Here is a 16,311-nt window from a genome sequence, read left to right as displayed (position 1 = left end):
CCCACTCATCCAGAACTGCAGCAGACCTGCTCATACCTCACCGAGGCACCTCTTCCCTCAATCATGGCAGAACTTCTGGCCATCCGGGATGGGTTATCCTCATTAGAGCCCCGATTACGCATAAACCCGCCGTCGTGCCTTCACCTGTACACAGACTCCACACAGGCAGTCCGGGAACTCCGACGCGTCGCCAAATCGCTCGACTTGACCTGCGATGTGCATCGCATTGTGAACTCTTTTCCGTGTCCCGTGCGAGTTCTGTGGAATAGACGTTCAACACCTGCCCACACTGACGCTGACGCGGCCTGCCATCCCCAGAGGGTAACTGGGCCGCTACCCCTGCTCCAGTTGTCGCAGAGTGACACCCTCATCATTCACAAGGAGTCTCTCCGGCGCTCCACGCGTGCCCTTCTTCCCCCGCGTGGGTCGGACCTTCCTGGCGGTTTAACCCGCCGCGAGGAGGTGGCGCTTCGGAGAATCCGCGTGGGCGCAGCTTTGACCCCGGCGATAAAGGCCTCATGGAGGACGCAAGTTCCCCCAGAAACATGCCCTTTCTGTAAAACCCCTGCCACTGAAGCGACCCTGGACCACCTCCTTGGTTCATGCTCGGGCCTCCAGGCAGCACGAGTTCGTCACATGAGGGCCCTTGGGTACCACCCAGGACGACCACCTGACCTTCGCCGCTGGACGCACGGTCCCCAATACCGGCCCCTCCTCGACTTCATTGTGGAGACGGGACTGCTGGACTACATCTAGTTTATGCCAAAGGGCGTACTTGCGTAAAAAAAAAAAAGAGCGACTGTGCCATCGGGTACCGGTAGATTGACCAAGGATGCTCATAATATATTCAATGTTCTCCTCAATGAAAATTAATTTGTGAGTCAGCGCTCACCCTGCCGTTTCTTTCTTTATTCGTCGTTCGTCTGTACTCCCTGTTAGGGTAGCTTTGCTTTCAAGTTTCCCGGTATTTAGGCAAACGAGGCTGGGAAAGTTTCCACCGTGCCTGGTAGATTTTGCCGCATCTGAGAGCAGTAGCACCGAAAATAAATTCCTTTGCTACATCAACCCACCGCGACATTTCGTTTTCAAGTCACTGCGGGTCGGGCACCTCCGGAGTGATGCAGAACTTGAAACAAAAGTGATGACAGGCTGCCCACAGTCTCTAAACTGACCTAAACGGTGCTAAACTACTCGTGGTTATGAAAAGAATACGCAGAAGTGATCTAAGGGAGCATTTTGTGGTAAAATATATCCCAGCAATGAAAACGAACGACAACGATGGTTGAAGGGCCAGCTTTCTCGCCAGGATTTCGTTCGCTGTCGTTGGCATTGTAGGGGTTCACAGAGTTTGGGTGACGGGACAGTCGCTATTAGCGAGACCGAGAAAGCTTCGCTTTAAATCCAAACTGCTTCGACCGTGTCTGAAGGGGCGCAGTCGGATAGGCGTCGGCGCCATGACGTGAGGGACCCAGGTTCGATGCTGACCACAGTCAGCGTTTGGCTGTACACCCATGACGTCGTTTGTATAGGGATTTAAAAAAATATCCACACAGAGGATGCCCTCCCCTTTTTCTAGTAACTAAATCCCATTGATTTACAGTACCAAGACGACAATAAAGTTCTATTATATTCTATACCTGATCTACGTACTTCGCTCGTCATCATCGTCGTCATTACTGGTTGTTTGTCACGGAACTGTGAGTGCGTCACAGCAATTAAATCTTTTTGAGAAGAAGTGTTCCACCAGCCGGTTTTCTCTGTTTTAAACGATAACACCGCCAATACGGGGCGCTTCCCTCATTTGATTGATTGATTGTGGGGTTTAACGCGCCGACGCAACGCAGGCGATGAGGCGCGCCGTAGTGGAGGGCTCCGGAATAATGTTGACCACCTGGGGATCTTTAACGTGCGCCGAAATCTCGTACACACGGGCGTTTTTGCTTTTCGCCTCCATCACAAAAGCGGCCGCCGCTGCCGGGAATCGAACCCGCGACCTCGTGCTCAACAGCGTAACGCCTTAGCCACTGAGCCACCGCGGCGGGTCACCCCTCATTTCCAGTTTGTGTTCTAAACAGTGACATACCTTTGGGAATGGCAATTCTACATCCACAATAAACAATATCGGTGGGTTGCATGAGATCTAGATTGTGTTACCAAATTTCTAGACTGGCGAAAAACGTGGCGAGCTGCGGCTGTGAACTTTTGGTACATGGATTTGTTCAACTGAGCAAACGTTCATACAAAAAAGCTTAAAGGGGCCATGAAGACAAAATACAATGTTGGTTCATTAAGAAGACTGCTTTATACCTAAAACAATCACGCCAACTTCATCGCAAACTATGAAAAATAATAGGGAGGATAACAAAAAATGTAGGTCGAGTTTTCCGGTTCCTCTTCTATAGGAACCGCAAAACTCGAAAGTGAAATGGGCCTTCACAGGAGCAGTTGAATGTTTATTGTGCATCGATGTGAACTTGCACATCGCTATTCATATTTCGTCGCTATGGCACCGTTATACCATCAACGTTATACCATATACCGTTATACGCACATTGTTAGACACTGGATTGCATGCGCCGCAGCATTGCGTAAATTCGACCACGCTGAACCCGAACCGGTGCAGCAGGTGCGGAGAGGCCCTATCCGTGATGCACATCCTCATACAATGTAAGGCACTCGACACTACACGACGCAAACACTTCCCTCAACTACACACACGACATATTCAACCACACCCATCATACTTCTTAGGAGATGATGCCATGTTTTCTGTTCAGCGCACCTTTAAGTTCCTATCAGAAGTTCACTTTTTACAACTCATCTCATATCACCCATAGCTTTACCCCTGGTCCTATACCCCAGCCACCTTATTTATCTTTTAACCACTCTTGTTCTTCACCCTGGCCCTTTACACCAGCCGTGCTCATAGTTTTAACTGATTTTATTTCGTGTTCTCTCCTCATCAAATCACTTTGTATTTGGCGCTCTTTGCCCATGTCGGCCTTGCGCCAATAAAATCAAACCATCATCATCATGAACCCGAACCGGAACTGAACCGAAAAAAGAAATAACGGTTACCGGTTCATGCCGAAACGGTTCGACCCTCCGTTGTTGATATTGCACAGTCAATGAAATTCAGGCCTTTTTTCTTTCACGTACCATCAACTTCGTACCCGCTGGCGCACTTTCCCCTCCAGACAACTGAAGACTATCATGCTCTATGTACCAACAGGGGAAATGAATGAGCACCAATGTAGCAATGGTCTGTTGCTGCTGGAAGCGCGAGCGTAGTGCATGCTGACCAAACGAAATGCCATTCTCGGCAGCTTGCAAGGGTTATAAAACGACTTTGCCCTTCCCTAGCTGCGACTTTATTGCAATAATCAGGCTGCAGGAATGCTGTACTGCGCAACAGCGAAAGCCCACACAAGATGTACGCAAACGTTTTGCATTTCATTATTTGTTGAAAAGGTTTGACACCTGCAAATTGTTAGTAGAGGCCTTCCAGCACTGTGTTCAAATTCACCCTAACCATAGGGAAAAGAAAAAAAACGCAACGGGAAACCCATGATGAGGACACTGACATGTCCCATTTATCAATTGGGTACTAATGCATTCGCTTTGACTACAGCACAGAGAGCCCTAGGTGTCTCAGTAATGAATTTACTGTCTAACTTGCCTTTCAGATTTATAAATGTATTGTAATGCTCTAATTTTATCATTTTCTTTCTCGTGTTATTGCTGCTACACTTTATCTGTAATAAATTTCCTACATCCGCAAATCGACGTATTTCAGCTTTAATAAAGCGAACTCGTTTAAAGGGGTTGTGCCACCAATTTTTAAGTCTGTAAAACGCCTGCTGTAGGCTTTATCTGTATGCAAGGACCCTCAACACGAAGTGCTGGGTACAGCAAGCGCTTAATATACATTTTAATTCGCTTCTAAAAAGTACCTAAAAGCTCTTCTGGAGATCTGGACCCATCGCTATCGCCACTAACCATGACGTCAGTGAATTGCCAGCATAACAAACTTTGTGACGTCATACCACGTTAGCGACGCGAGCGACGTCAACCTGAACTCCAGTTACCACAGTTTGTTTGGTCGCTTGGTTCTGTGGCTTCGTGGTATCAGACACACCAGGCCGACACGACGACGACGCGATGGCGACGCCGACGAGTCGCAAACACGTCTACCGATGGAAAGTCGCCGTAGTGTGACTGACTCGCCGACCGAAGACACCATCAGAACCGGTCGCCCGACGCGTCGTCGGGAATCCACCGAGAAGCGAAAACTGCGCCCCGACAACATTTGTGCCGCAAAGAATGCGGATCTATTTTGTTAGTTTCTGGAGTGTAATAAATTCAGTAAAGTCTATGAAGCCCATACAACTCAACACTAGCGCTAATGCGATCCGTATTTTGGCGTTCGACGCTTCGGCCGTGCTCTTCGGCGACGCCGCTACCCCGGAGCTGCGAACTGCATATGTGTGTGCGATCGGCTCGCCTGTAGAAAATACAAGGTCAGTTTCGTGCAGAAGAAGAGTTACACAGGGTAATTTGGGTAATAAGAAATCAATATCGGCCAATGTTTTTAACGTAAAACGTAAATCCAATGTACGGCAAGCTCTATCCCTGCAGTGCAAAATCGCAGTCGCAGCCGGGAACACTTACTTTTGCGAGCGCTTTCGCGAAGGAGCAGAGTTGATGGCGATAAGCTATTGCGGGGACTTCGCGCAACCTTGCTGCGCAAGCGCTATTTAGGAATTTCAGTTTACCAGCCAGGAATTCTGTAAACTAGCTAGTAAACACCGACGTACGACGCGAAGGATGGGCCTCCATACCGACTATTTCGTGATAGAGCACCATTTGGGCGGGGGCGCAGAGGCCTCGCGCGTCGCGCCCGCTCGGACAACGTTGCGGGTTGAATTCGGGGCAGCTTTTTTTTTGCGGTTATTTAAGTGGCATGTTTCGCATATCCATGGTTTTCATTTGTCTGCATCCGAGGATGCAGAGAAGAGTCCGTGTCGGAGCTGTCGCGGCTTCACATTACGAGTCGGCGTGTTTACTTCCGTGGTGAAGCACGCGTGTGCGGGAGCAGACGTCGCAGTAAAGTCGCAGCGTACCGTAGCGCCGCATGGTAGGCACACGTGGCAGAGCGTCCTCGCAACACTGTGACGTCACTGCTTGAATCGGTGACCAGAAACCGAAACCGAATCCTGTTCACACGAATCGTGCGATAATAAATTTTTTTACTCAGAATATGTGCATGTGAGAGGATGTATCATGCTTTCTAAAGAAATATAAAACGTTTGAAAAACTGAATGCACAAGCAACAAATTTGGAGGCAAAACACCTTTAAGTATGGTCGTTTCTAAGCTGCTGCCAGCACGGATAGGCATTGCATACCCTTATTCAATCGGCGGGACTCGGTGACAGCGGTATGTACTTGCGTAAGCCTTACCCTTCTTATGTATTCTTACTTAGTGAAATCGTGCGATTGTGCTTAGTTTTCCTAGCTGCACGCCATGTTCTTTCGCGTTCAATCACTTTTCAGGTCTCTGGAGCCGTAAATTTTCCCGCGCGAAGTCATATTCGCCAAGGCTGAAAACGACGAAGAAGACGAAGGCATTTCTCGAAGCGGCAACCACTGCACGCACATCAGCGATTCTCGCCTCGTTCGTCGGGCTTTGCCATTTATGCAAGCACCCCACTATGGAGTCATGTTGCCTATCATCCTGTCGCTACCAGTCGGCGCCTCCCCAGCCGATGCAGAACTGCGGATATGCTGAACGAAGTTGTCAACAGTGTTGTCCGATGGCGCCCCAAGACTCGCTTATGCCTCCTGAATTCGGCGCTCCCGTCTGCTGCTCCACCCAGGCACTTTCCCGTGACTGCCACCAGCATCACGATGGGCCGATGCAGGGTACAGCCTGCAGGCCTACAGGGTGCGGCCGGGAGCTTGGAGGTTGCAGCTCCCAGCAGCGTGCGGCATTTGCACCTCCGTGCTGCGCACACGAGGCGGCCTACCCCGCAAGCACTACGCAGCAATGCGGAATGGCCCACTACCCCCGTGTTGCTTCTGGCCAGTGGCCTGCTCCATGCCCACCCCAAGTCGTCCCCCAAAAGTGGCGAGCTCCACGTACGCACGTGATGGGTTTTCCCTCGCATCCGATGTTCCAGGACACCCGCCGGAAACGCAACCGGAAGCGGAAAAGGAGGGCTTCGCCTTTCTCCTCGCGGCGGGCCCACCAGAACGATGACAGCCTCCTCGGCGACACTTCCGAAGATCTTGAAGATCTTAAGCCTCGTCATAAAAGAGTGCGAATAGCGAAGGGGCCAACCCCCTATGCAGAGTTCGAGAGCGTGGAGCTCAGCGACCAGCGAGAAGAAGAGAGAGAACCCAAGAACTGCCCGATGCTTCCTCTGGTGCTAGTGGCGATCGTAGCGGGTATTGTTCTCATCGGTACCGCGGGCCACGTGGTGAAATCCCTTTACGCGGAGTTTCCTCCTGGAGGCGCCATCCTTTACAAAAGCTTAACAGGCGCGGGATGGGACCCCGTGCGAACACGCCACCCCATGCGGCGAAGCGAGTGCAGGTCGGAGTCATGCCAATGGCAGACACGGTACATCGCTAACAAGCTAAACCACTCGGTCTCGCCCTGCGTAGACTTCTACTCGTACGTATGCTCGAGAAACTGGTTCCGAAAGCCCGACGCAAGCTCTCAGCCTTACACTTACTCGGCGCACGCATCAACCATGCTGAACCTTTGGGACTTCTTGGAGCGAGTTCCGGCTGACGGGTCGGACTCTTTTACCAACGAGGCAGCGCTGTTTATGCAAGGCTGTGTGCCTGGCTTAAATAACGACAACTGGAATGTTTTCCGCAAGATACTGCAAACCCTTGGCATAGGCGAGTGGCCTTATAAAGACGCTAGCCCGCACGCCGAAGCGCACACTGTTGCGGCCAAAGCAGAAAAAATGCTCGGTGTGTCGTCCCTCGTGAGCGTATCTCTGAGGGCGCGTCCATTGAGCGACAAGACCATGCTTCACGTCAACTCACCGCCTATCCTGCTCCGGCGGTACAAGAACGCCTTTCCCGGCCCTTACCTCAAATCGTACGGCGAATTCATTTTCAAGGCTTTCTCTCTGTCGAACCCAGGCGGCCAAGACGTTCACCAGACCGTCTTGAGGATCCTCGTGCTCGAGGAAAAGATCAGCGCCGCTGCGGCCCAATCTGTGCGCAACTTGCCGGTTGCCGAACTGACGCTACCGATAGCCAACTTAACCTCAGAGCCGTACTGGGACTGGCAGGCGTACTTTCAGTACTTCATTCAAGAGAATAAGGGTCGCCTTACCAGAGGCGAGGTTGCGCTGCTGGACTCGGCCTATTTTAACAACTTACCGAACATTATTTCCCGGTTTACGGTTCAAACGCTACTGAATTACGTGGGTTATAAACTGATCGTGTCCCTTTCGCCCCTACTACCTTCCAACGAAGCCGAGTTCATGATGTCTCTGCTCTACCGCCAGCATTTCGCTAACGGAGTCCCACAACGACTCGAGGCGTGCTTCTCTCTCCTGGAGAGACTCTACCCTCGAGCTACAAGAGCTCTCACCTGGTCCCAAGTCCTAAAGGAGACATCCACACCACTTTCTAGAGGCATAATGGGTGGCCTTCGAAAGCTGGAGCAAACCGCGCGCCACGAAATGAGGCAGGCTGCGGCAAAGGCACCCTGGATGGACCAGCAGGAAGCAGCGGAGGCTGTCCTCAAAATAGAACGCGTCCAGGTGGTCCTGATGGAAACGGAAAGCGATGTCACCTTGCACCAGCGGCATCCAATTTCGCCTTTCTTCAAAAACGTGAGTCTTATCGAAGCGTACTACGATCTTCTTCGGGATCGCCGCGCCGAATACTGGCGCACGAGCAGCACCGGTCATTTCCACGAGCCGCTTTTGGAAACCGACAGCGCGTTCAAGGCCGGCTTTGTTTACGAACCTGATCGCAACGAGGTGCTCGTGTCCCCAGCTACCATTCAATTTGTATCGGTCATCTCACAGCGTCTGGACGCCGTCTCGGTGCCTTTCTTCGTGGGTGAGGTTCTGCGGGGCATGTTTTCGTCAATGAGCATCCTGGGCTCTACCGTCGATGCCGATGGCGGCCTGCGTGAGTGGTGGACATCCGCAACGAAAGAGCGCTTCATCAAAAGGGCGGGGTGCTTTCAGAACAGCTTCGCCGACGCAGCGATTCTGTACGTCAAGGAAGGATTGCGCGACGAGTCTCTGTTCATGGAAGACAACGTCGTGGACGGCGCTGTGCTGCGCCCTTTGTACAACATACACAAGCAGCTTGCAAAAGAAAGCCCCCGGGGCGATTTTATTCCGGGTCTTCCCAAGGACCTTGACCCCAACAAGCTGTTCTTCATCAACTGGGCTTCCACCTTCTGCGAGCCGGAACAGGATGAAACAGCGATGCGAGAGCGCCTTCGCTTCAAGTTGTCGGCGCCATCTAGGATTAGGCTGAATGTTGCCCTTTCTCACTTTCCACCTTTCTCTGATGCCTTCAGTTGTTCTGCGGGATCAGCGATGAACCAATCGAAGGCCTGCTCGTTCTGGTGACTTGGAGATGTTTCTTTTTTGCTGTCTTATGGGAAACCCCTCTCAATTAAAAAGAAGCTTCTGCATCACCAAGCAGTGTCTCGGCGGGCAGCGTCTAGCATTGAAGCCTTGCATGGAAATTCAGATCGAGTCGTTATTTTGGCATGCATGCTGGGTGCTGTGAAAAAAAAAGGAACAAGCTCATTATATCTATATTAATGTTATTAAAAGTTTTCATCAAATTGGCCCACATTCTTTATACAGTGCTTAGCACTTGAAGACTCTTCTAGAAAGCACCCTTTTATGTGAATGCACTATTACCCTGCTCTCAGCCGCTTTCGCGAGGTCGGGTTGAAGCCTTATTTGTGAAGACTACTGTATTTCCCACTTTATATCTCTCTTGCACAACGGAAAGCTTGATGCAAAGCAGAGTGGGTAGGCGACGCGGGGATACGACATTCTGGCGTTAGGCCTAACGTTATGGTTTGACGTCTAATATCCTCAACCGGTACCCTAAGCCCGGTGTACAATCAGGATGCGTCGCTTGGCCAGTTAAAGACTGAACGTGAAGATTTCATAACGTTAACACTAAACACTGGAAGTTAGGCCTAACGCAGCGATTGGAGAAATGGGGCCTTATTCTCGACTGCACAAATTGCCGGCAATTCAGGCAATTTTCCGGAAGTCTTTTCTGATTGGCTTTCAATTTTGGTCACGTGCTTCCGGTTGACAAAGCGGTTGTGTGTGCTCTCGTCATTTTGACGTTTCATGTCGTTCTAAAGTTTGCCTTACTTCTCCTTCTCCTTACTTACTACTTCTCATGTCGTTCTAAAGTTTGCCTTACCACCAGTTCTAAAGTTTGCCTTATTTCTCGTTACTAAAGGCGCATAATTCTTGGCCGGTAATGAAAAACCAGACTAAATGCAGCGGACATGACAACGTAAGCCTGGCTTTGCTATTCAACAAAATACTGCTTGTAATACACACCCCCTCTGTGATTGGCTGAGAAGGCGTGACGTAATTTAAACGGTTGGCGGGAACGATTACGTCATGCATTGGCAACTTCAGCCTGCGTAAAAGTGACGTAATGCTACGTAACAGCATAAAAATGGCGGTTGTTTTTGTCGAAAAATACAAGCAAAATAGGGCACAATATTGCCCCGGCTTACGGCGCCGCGAAAGGTGCGGCAATTTGCAGTAGGCGCAGTTTCGCATGCGCGCTGTTTAAAGCATGTTTCCTACCGAAACAAATTATAGTTTCAACTGCTTCCAAGTCGGCGATCATGGAACATACAAATAACATGCAGTATTTTGCTTTTATGTTTGGCATTGCAATGAAAATTATTTGTTTGGCGTAACCGCAACATAAGAGGGCAGTACAAGCCTCTCCATGACAAAGAGAACCCAATGCATGGCATTTGTCCATACTTCTCCTAGTAAGCTGTTGGGTCACATGATCGAGCTCAAGAGAAAAATAACAATGAAAAGGGACTATTTAGTTCATTACAGCGCTGACTGCAGTCGAGCTTGACGAATGAGTGAATCGGCGACATCGGTGCGCTCCGCGGGTATCAGGCGTAACGCTTCGCTGCGCTTATGTGTCAGAAGCGATGTTCGCGGCCGTCTTTTAAGTGCGAATGCACTTTATAAGCGACCCCAAACCATCCACCGCCGGCGGCGGCGGCGGCGTCCGCAGTGCTCCTCTATATTTAAAAAAGAAACAGCATCCGGCGCCAGGTTTCGATCCGAGGACTTTGCGGCCGCAGCGCGACGCTCTACCGACCAAGCCACGGACGCGACGCTGATATCAGTGTTAGTGACGCGCCTTATATCTTTAACGCATTCAAACTACGTCGTCAGCGGCGTGCGTTGGCGACTCAGCGGCGTTATAGCGGCTTGATAACTGCGTGGTGTACACGTGATACTACAAACCCGATGGAAGAGATGGAAGAGAAGGCGGCGAGGCGGTGGGCTTCGGGGGCCGAGCGCAAGCGCCGCAAGCGGACCGACAACCGTGCATTCGCACTTTCACATTCTCCCCCTCGGGGAAATGCGGGGGAATTTTTTCTGTGATCACGGCATAAACTTGTAACATAGCAGCAGACGCTAGCGTGGCGGCTGTGGCGGCAGGGAAGGTGATAACGCAACAAATCTTGCATTGAAGCAGAGAGCCCATCTATGTTAATAAAAGCGATTGAAAGAAATAAATAAATACGGTAAAAAAAATTGTGTGATGTTCTTTAGCTCGACATCCGCCTTTCGCTCGCTTTTGGATCAACGTTACTCGATCGACTTGGGGTGTTGGCGCCAAATTTGACCTCCAGAAATGTGTTTTTCTTGTCAGCCTCAGCTACCGTCTTAATTTTTATAGTACATGCCAAGTGTTTTTATATCTTTCTTGCACAATATTTGATACCTTGGTAGCGATCTTTATGAGTGACTCGTCAAATTACACTGCATGTCGTCATAGCTATAGGTGCAGCACGTCACTGATTGCTTACGTCGTGCTTACGCAAAAAAACATGGGCGAAATGCCGGCAATTTGTGCAGTCGAGAATAGGGCCCATGATGTCGTCAATAAGTTCCCATTGAAAAAAATACTGGTTGCATTCCTTGTATGTCAAAATGCGGGTACCGGTTCACATCGTCAAACATAAAAGCCAGACATTATGGCCAAGCTCCTCTGAATACCTGGCAGGTGCTGCTGCCATTTTAGCAAGTGGAGCGTACACCATACCCCCGGTTGGGTGTTGGACAACGCTTTAGTAGCAGGAACACGTGTTGTTTCAAGCTGAAGAACTGAGAGGGTGCATCAGAATAAATATGCGCCCGTACTCTGAATCACCGATGCGGATTCTGATACATGCCATAGGATAATACCCGCAGTAGGGTATTGGACAACGCTTTCTTAGCAAGTACGCTGCCTTCACACGATATTCCGTGGATGTCGCGGCGGCGATCCGCGCTATACTGCGGGCATACGCCTCTTTCAGCGACTTTGGCCACCCCAGCCCGCACCCCGGCCGATCGCTGCCCTAACAACCGGAAACGACCAGGCGGAGTGCCGAAAGCCTCGCGCTGCGTTGCCCTTTTTAGGGCGGCGTGCCGCGTGTTTATGTCTTCTCCTTTGGCGGCTTGTCCGACGACCTTCTAGACGGCGTAGCTCAACCAGCCGCCGGATGTGGAGATCTAACATTTCTTCCCCAGGCTCCGACGTTGGTCGTCCTAACGACGTTGAGTCTGGGAAGATTGCTAAATAAAGTAATTGCGCAAAAAGGGCAGACACGGACGAAGTGAAGACGGACACACACTGAACAGCACAAGGATCACGCAAAACATTCAGAAAAGGGTCCGTTAAATTAGAAATGAAATTAATAAGGTATACGATGAGCGTAATAGAATGAACTTAATAATCCTCCCTTATGGGAAAATTGCCTCACCGAGGTTAACGAGAGGTTCACCCGTGCGAGGGGGTATCTACCCTCTTTGTGTGAGTGTGTGCGCACCAGTTTTCATTTCAGCGCTATGAATTTTCCTCATTGGTGCCTTGCTGACCACAGCTGGGAGATGGGGAGAAAGGGGACGGACCCGAACGTGTTCGCATAATCTCGCGCGCGAGGAAGCGCACTGCCAGTTCACTCGGTTTGAGGACAATGGAAATACTTCTATGAAGCCGTATAAAGCTATATGAAGCGATATAAAGATTGTGTACAGTGAGCCGTTAACAGCTGTTTAGGGGATCGAAATGTCCGGCAATGACGCCCATCACGACAGACAAAGGTGATGCCCGTAACACCAGTCGAAGGAGATGCCCGTCAAACCAGGCGAAGGTTATTCTCTGGGCCGTCAGATGGCGCCACCGCCTCGACTGTCGCCCATTCGCGATCTCGGCATGCGGCGCAGGTCCACCTCCCTATATATGCACCGATAATCTACAAGACATCAGTGGATGAACTCCGAGTACGTACATCTGGCGGCAATATAGGCCGGGGAACGTGAGCGCGTGGCAAAGTGCTTCGCTGCGCTATCTGACGATGCACGTCTTGTGTCGAGACACCCATGTGCGCGTGTTCGTCTAACCCCCGTATACTTCCCTGTCTGTTCCTTCAATTCGAGTGGCAAGCCTGATCACACTTAGCGTTTGGCAACAGGGGTCACTCTCTTTGCTAACATTCTTGGCTCGCACAGGTTTCCGCAGCGAACGGCGAGGGTGAACTGTGCGTTGTTTTATCCGCCTCGCTCAGACAGGGTCGACCCCCAGCTCCGCTGTTTCTCCAACCTTACACCACTAGTTCAAGCTGGGCCAATTTCTTTTGCGTTCTAGTAGCCCTAGAAGGCCTGTCACCTTTAAAATGACATAGTAAGGGGTACGCATGTGCATATTCTCCTATGCTCGCAGTCGATAAGGCGTGAAAGCTGGCTTCACTGTGATAATATTGTCACGAAGCCAAAGACGACGCAGCTGTCTTCAAGGAAAACAAGTTTATTGGAGTGAACTTGTGCTCCCCTAACAACTCAAAGAATACAGAGACGGCGAAGCAGCAGCAAACGAAGTGACACGCGGAGACGAATGTCGGCGAATCTAATACCACGGCATCCGCTCTGCGGGCGTTTATCTTTCGGCGCGAGTGTTTCTCGAGCCGTCGAATTACGTCCAGAACAATGTAGATCAAAGAAGATTATTCTAGACTGTTGACCACGGAGCTGTTGACGTTAGTTGGAAACGCTCTCCCTATCAAAAGAGTAACACTTGCGGCATAAAAATAAAGAACGGAACAAGCGGTTCACTTGGCGCACATATAACACAGACCGGCGCAGCCGGGGGGTAAAGACAAAACATAAAGGAACGCAATGCATGGTTCTTGGCAATACACTATCTGTGGTATGGCACCCTTTGCAGGCGACCAGTTTTTTAAATGCAGAGCATTTCTTAGCCTCGCCTGTTCCTGCGTCGGACGGTGTCAACAGTTTCGCGTCCGCAGCAGGTGCGCCTCTCCTTCCCTCCTCTCTCTCAACAGCAGCTGGCGCGCGCATGCGTCGTATTCAGCCCGTTCGCTCCGTCGCGGTCTCGGCGTAACAGGTGCGTGATAGCAGCGCGGTGGGGCGTGGAAGGGCGCGCGCTGCTTGCGCATGCGCGCTCTCCCCCCCGTACTGCTCTCCCTCTACTGCGCGCGCTGCAAATATAGCGGCTAGCGGTCGCTCGTGTTTCAGTCAGTGCGTTGCTCCTTCCTTCCTTGGTTGACGCTCGTGCCCACGTTTACTCGTGTCTGCTACTCCAGCATCACGGAAGAAGCGATGGAAGCAACACTGCCTTCAATCAGTACTGAGGCCCCAATGCTCTGCATTTACTCGTGTTCCCCTCGCGGGAAGGCGCGGGAATTTTTTGTATTTTGTTGCTAACGCCACCGGACTAAGATCAAATTTAGACATATCCGCTGTTAAAATGCGTAGCGCAGTGCGCACAAAAGGTCACTTTAGGAAACATCTGCCACCGCTACATGTAGCTCGCTTCGCCGAAGGAAAAGAAGTCGGGTGAGGAGGAAAGGAGAAGGCCGCCACCGAGAAGTGTCCTTGGGGAGCTGATAGAAAAGGAGCGCTCTCAGGCTGTACTCGGGGGAGCACTGCTAGCAGAACTTACTGCCATTAGGGATGGCCTGCAGGCGCTTGCATCGACTTTGACTACTGGGGACAACCTAGAACTTTACACAGGCTCAACTGCAGTGATTCGGGATTTGCGTCGCGTTGCACGTTGTACAAGCCTGGCTGCACGCATTCACGAGATTATGGACACTTACCCATGCCCTGTCCGCGTTTCATGGATTCACCGGGACATGCTTCCTGCCCACCCAGCGGCGGATCGCGCCTGTCACAGGGACCTCCCACGGCCACTACCACTTCTTGTAAGAACTGCTTGTGGAAAAGAAAACCCTCTGTCGCGCTACGCTTGCTTTACTTCCACCGCGTGGAACTGACCTCCCCAGTGGACTCGCTCGTTGGGAGGAGGTCGTGCTGCGGAGGCTTCGGGTTGGGGTGGCGTTATCCCCAGCAGTTACACACGCTTGGCCTGCCCGCTATCACGCGCCGTTTGCGGACACTTGCCCATTTTGTGTGCTTCCGGCATCAGAAGCTGACGTTGAACATTTGCTCTGGACCTCCCAGGCCTTAGAGGCGCCCGAACTCAACACCTCCGAGGCACAGGTCTCCATCCTGGCAGACCCCCAGATCTAAGCCGCTGGATATGGGGGGCCAGCACCGGTCTCTTCTTGAATTTTGGCGCGCTACTGGTGCTGTGTTGTACATATGAGAATATTTTCTTATGCCGTAGGGCAATCTTTCGCACAAAAAAAGAAAAAAAAATTGCGCAACTCGCTGCGGAGAGTTCTTGGTCTCATCACCGTGATTCCGGTGAACGACAGATAAACAGCTTCGCAGTAAAAATGCAGCTTCGCACAGCCTCAATGAGCTGGAGGCCGGAGGTTCCCGGTAAGTTTAATGGGCAATGAACGCATTCTAGGTAAATGCGGCGTGGAACAGAGACGAGATAAAAGCAGAACAAAGACACAAGAGGAAGAAATTTTTGCCGAAACTCCCATTTCGGGTATTTCTATATAGCACGAGTGTAGATACTTTGTCTTTCCTTATTGTACAGTATTTAATATAGTTGAGAGAAAGAGAATAATCGTTTGTTTGGGCAAACGGGGGTACTTAAGCAGTCCCTCGGTGAGGTTGGTTGGTTGAGGAAAAAGAAGTAGAAAATTTTGGACTGGATGGCAATCGAAAACAACTCCTCCGGAATGAGAGTAGAGCACGCAGTTCCGACAGCGCCATAACTCGATGACACTAGCTGACTAGATGTGGACCCAGTGAATGTGTTTTGGCCTTTGACGTAAAAAAATGTGAACTACCGTTACACGCAGCTGTGCGTACAATGAATGTGATGTTGCTTATGCCGTCGTTAAGTCTAGCCTCATTACCCCGTCGTTAGGTTCAACCACAATTTAGTGATAAATATAGACATAACAACACACCCACTTGGGGGCATTAGCCAGTGAAGATTATAGCCGCCGTAATAGGCTCATCGCGGACTCCCCAGATCACATCGGCCACGACACCACACCCACTCAAACGAGCACCTTTCGAGTAAACATTGAATGTCTTCGCATCAAAAACACACACCAAGTGCTTAGGCAACCTCGGGATTTTTTTAACTTTGCGGGAAGCTTTAGTGCTTTGGAAAACAGCATCGCAAATGATTCCATGCAGAAGGAAGCTAAAATGAGCCAGTAAAATTGTGATATGAACGAGCACGTTTTTTTAACGAAGTACAGTGGAACCACGTTCATACGTTTTTCACCGAACCTGGGAAACAAAACGTAACAACCAGGAAAACGCAGCAGTGAGGAAGCCTTCAAAATTATTGAAAACAGTGTAGTTTTGACTTGCAACCATATATTTCAACAAATTTGGCTTTTGAACCTTAAAAAACTGGAGAATGTAGGATTGCTGCTTGTTGCGATCGCTAGGAAACACCACGCGTGGTAATGCAAGGTCCGTAGCAATGTCGACTCTCCTCCGCGCTGTCTACTTGTGTACTGCGTTTAGCACGTGAAGCTTTTCCTGAAGCTTTAGTAAAGCGCTTCGCGTTTTCACGATGCCACCAAGGCACGACGAAGTTCGCGGTTTTAAGTTCAACGGCGTTCCCAAAGCTTGAAGCTC

General features: G+C 50.5%; 1 protein-coding gene across 1 annotated transcript; it reads left to right on the top strand.

The window, feature by feature from the left end:
- Window positions 1-6,150: 6,150 nt before the first annotated feature.
- Window positions 6,151-14,823, top strand: LOC144168384 (neprilysin-1-like). The gene is made up of 2 exons (XM_077697384.1): window positions 6,151-8,523; window positions 14,755-14,823. The coding sequence occupies exons 1-2, from the start codon at window positions 6,151-6,153 to the stop codon at window positions 14,821-14,823; spliced, it is 2,442 nt and encodes an 813-aa protein (XP_077553510.1).
- Window positions 14,824-16,311: the final 1,488 nt, after the last annotated feature.

This window comes from Haemaphysalis longicornis, unplaced genomic scaffold (assembly GCF_048455015.1).
Source record: "Haemaphysalis longicornis isolate Haplotype H1 unplaced genomic scaffold, Haemaphysalis longicornis Haplotype H1 scaffold_2, whole genome shotgun sequence".
In the NCBI taxonomy this organism is placed as follows: Eukaryota; Metazoa; Arthropoda; class Arachnida; order Ixodida; family Ixodidae; genus Haemaphysalis; species Haemaphysalis longicornis.
Note: the sequence above shows the minus strand (reverse complement) of the source record. Positions and strands in the feature narration are given on the sequence as shown.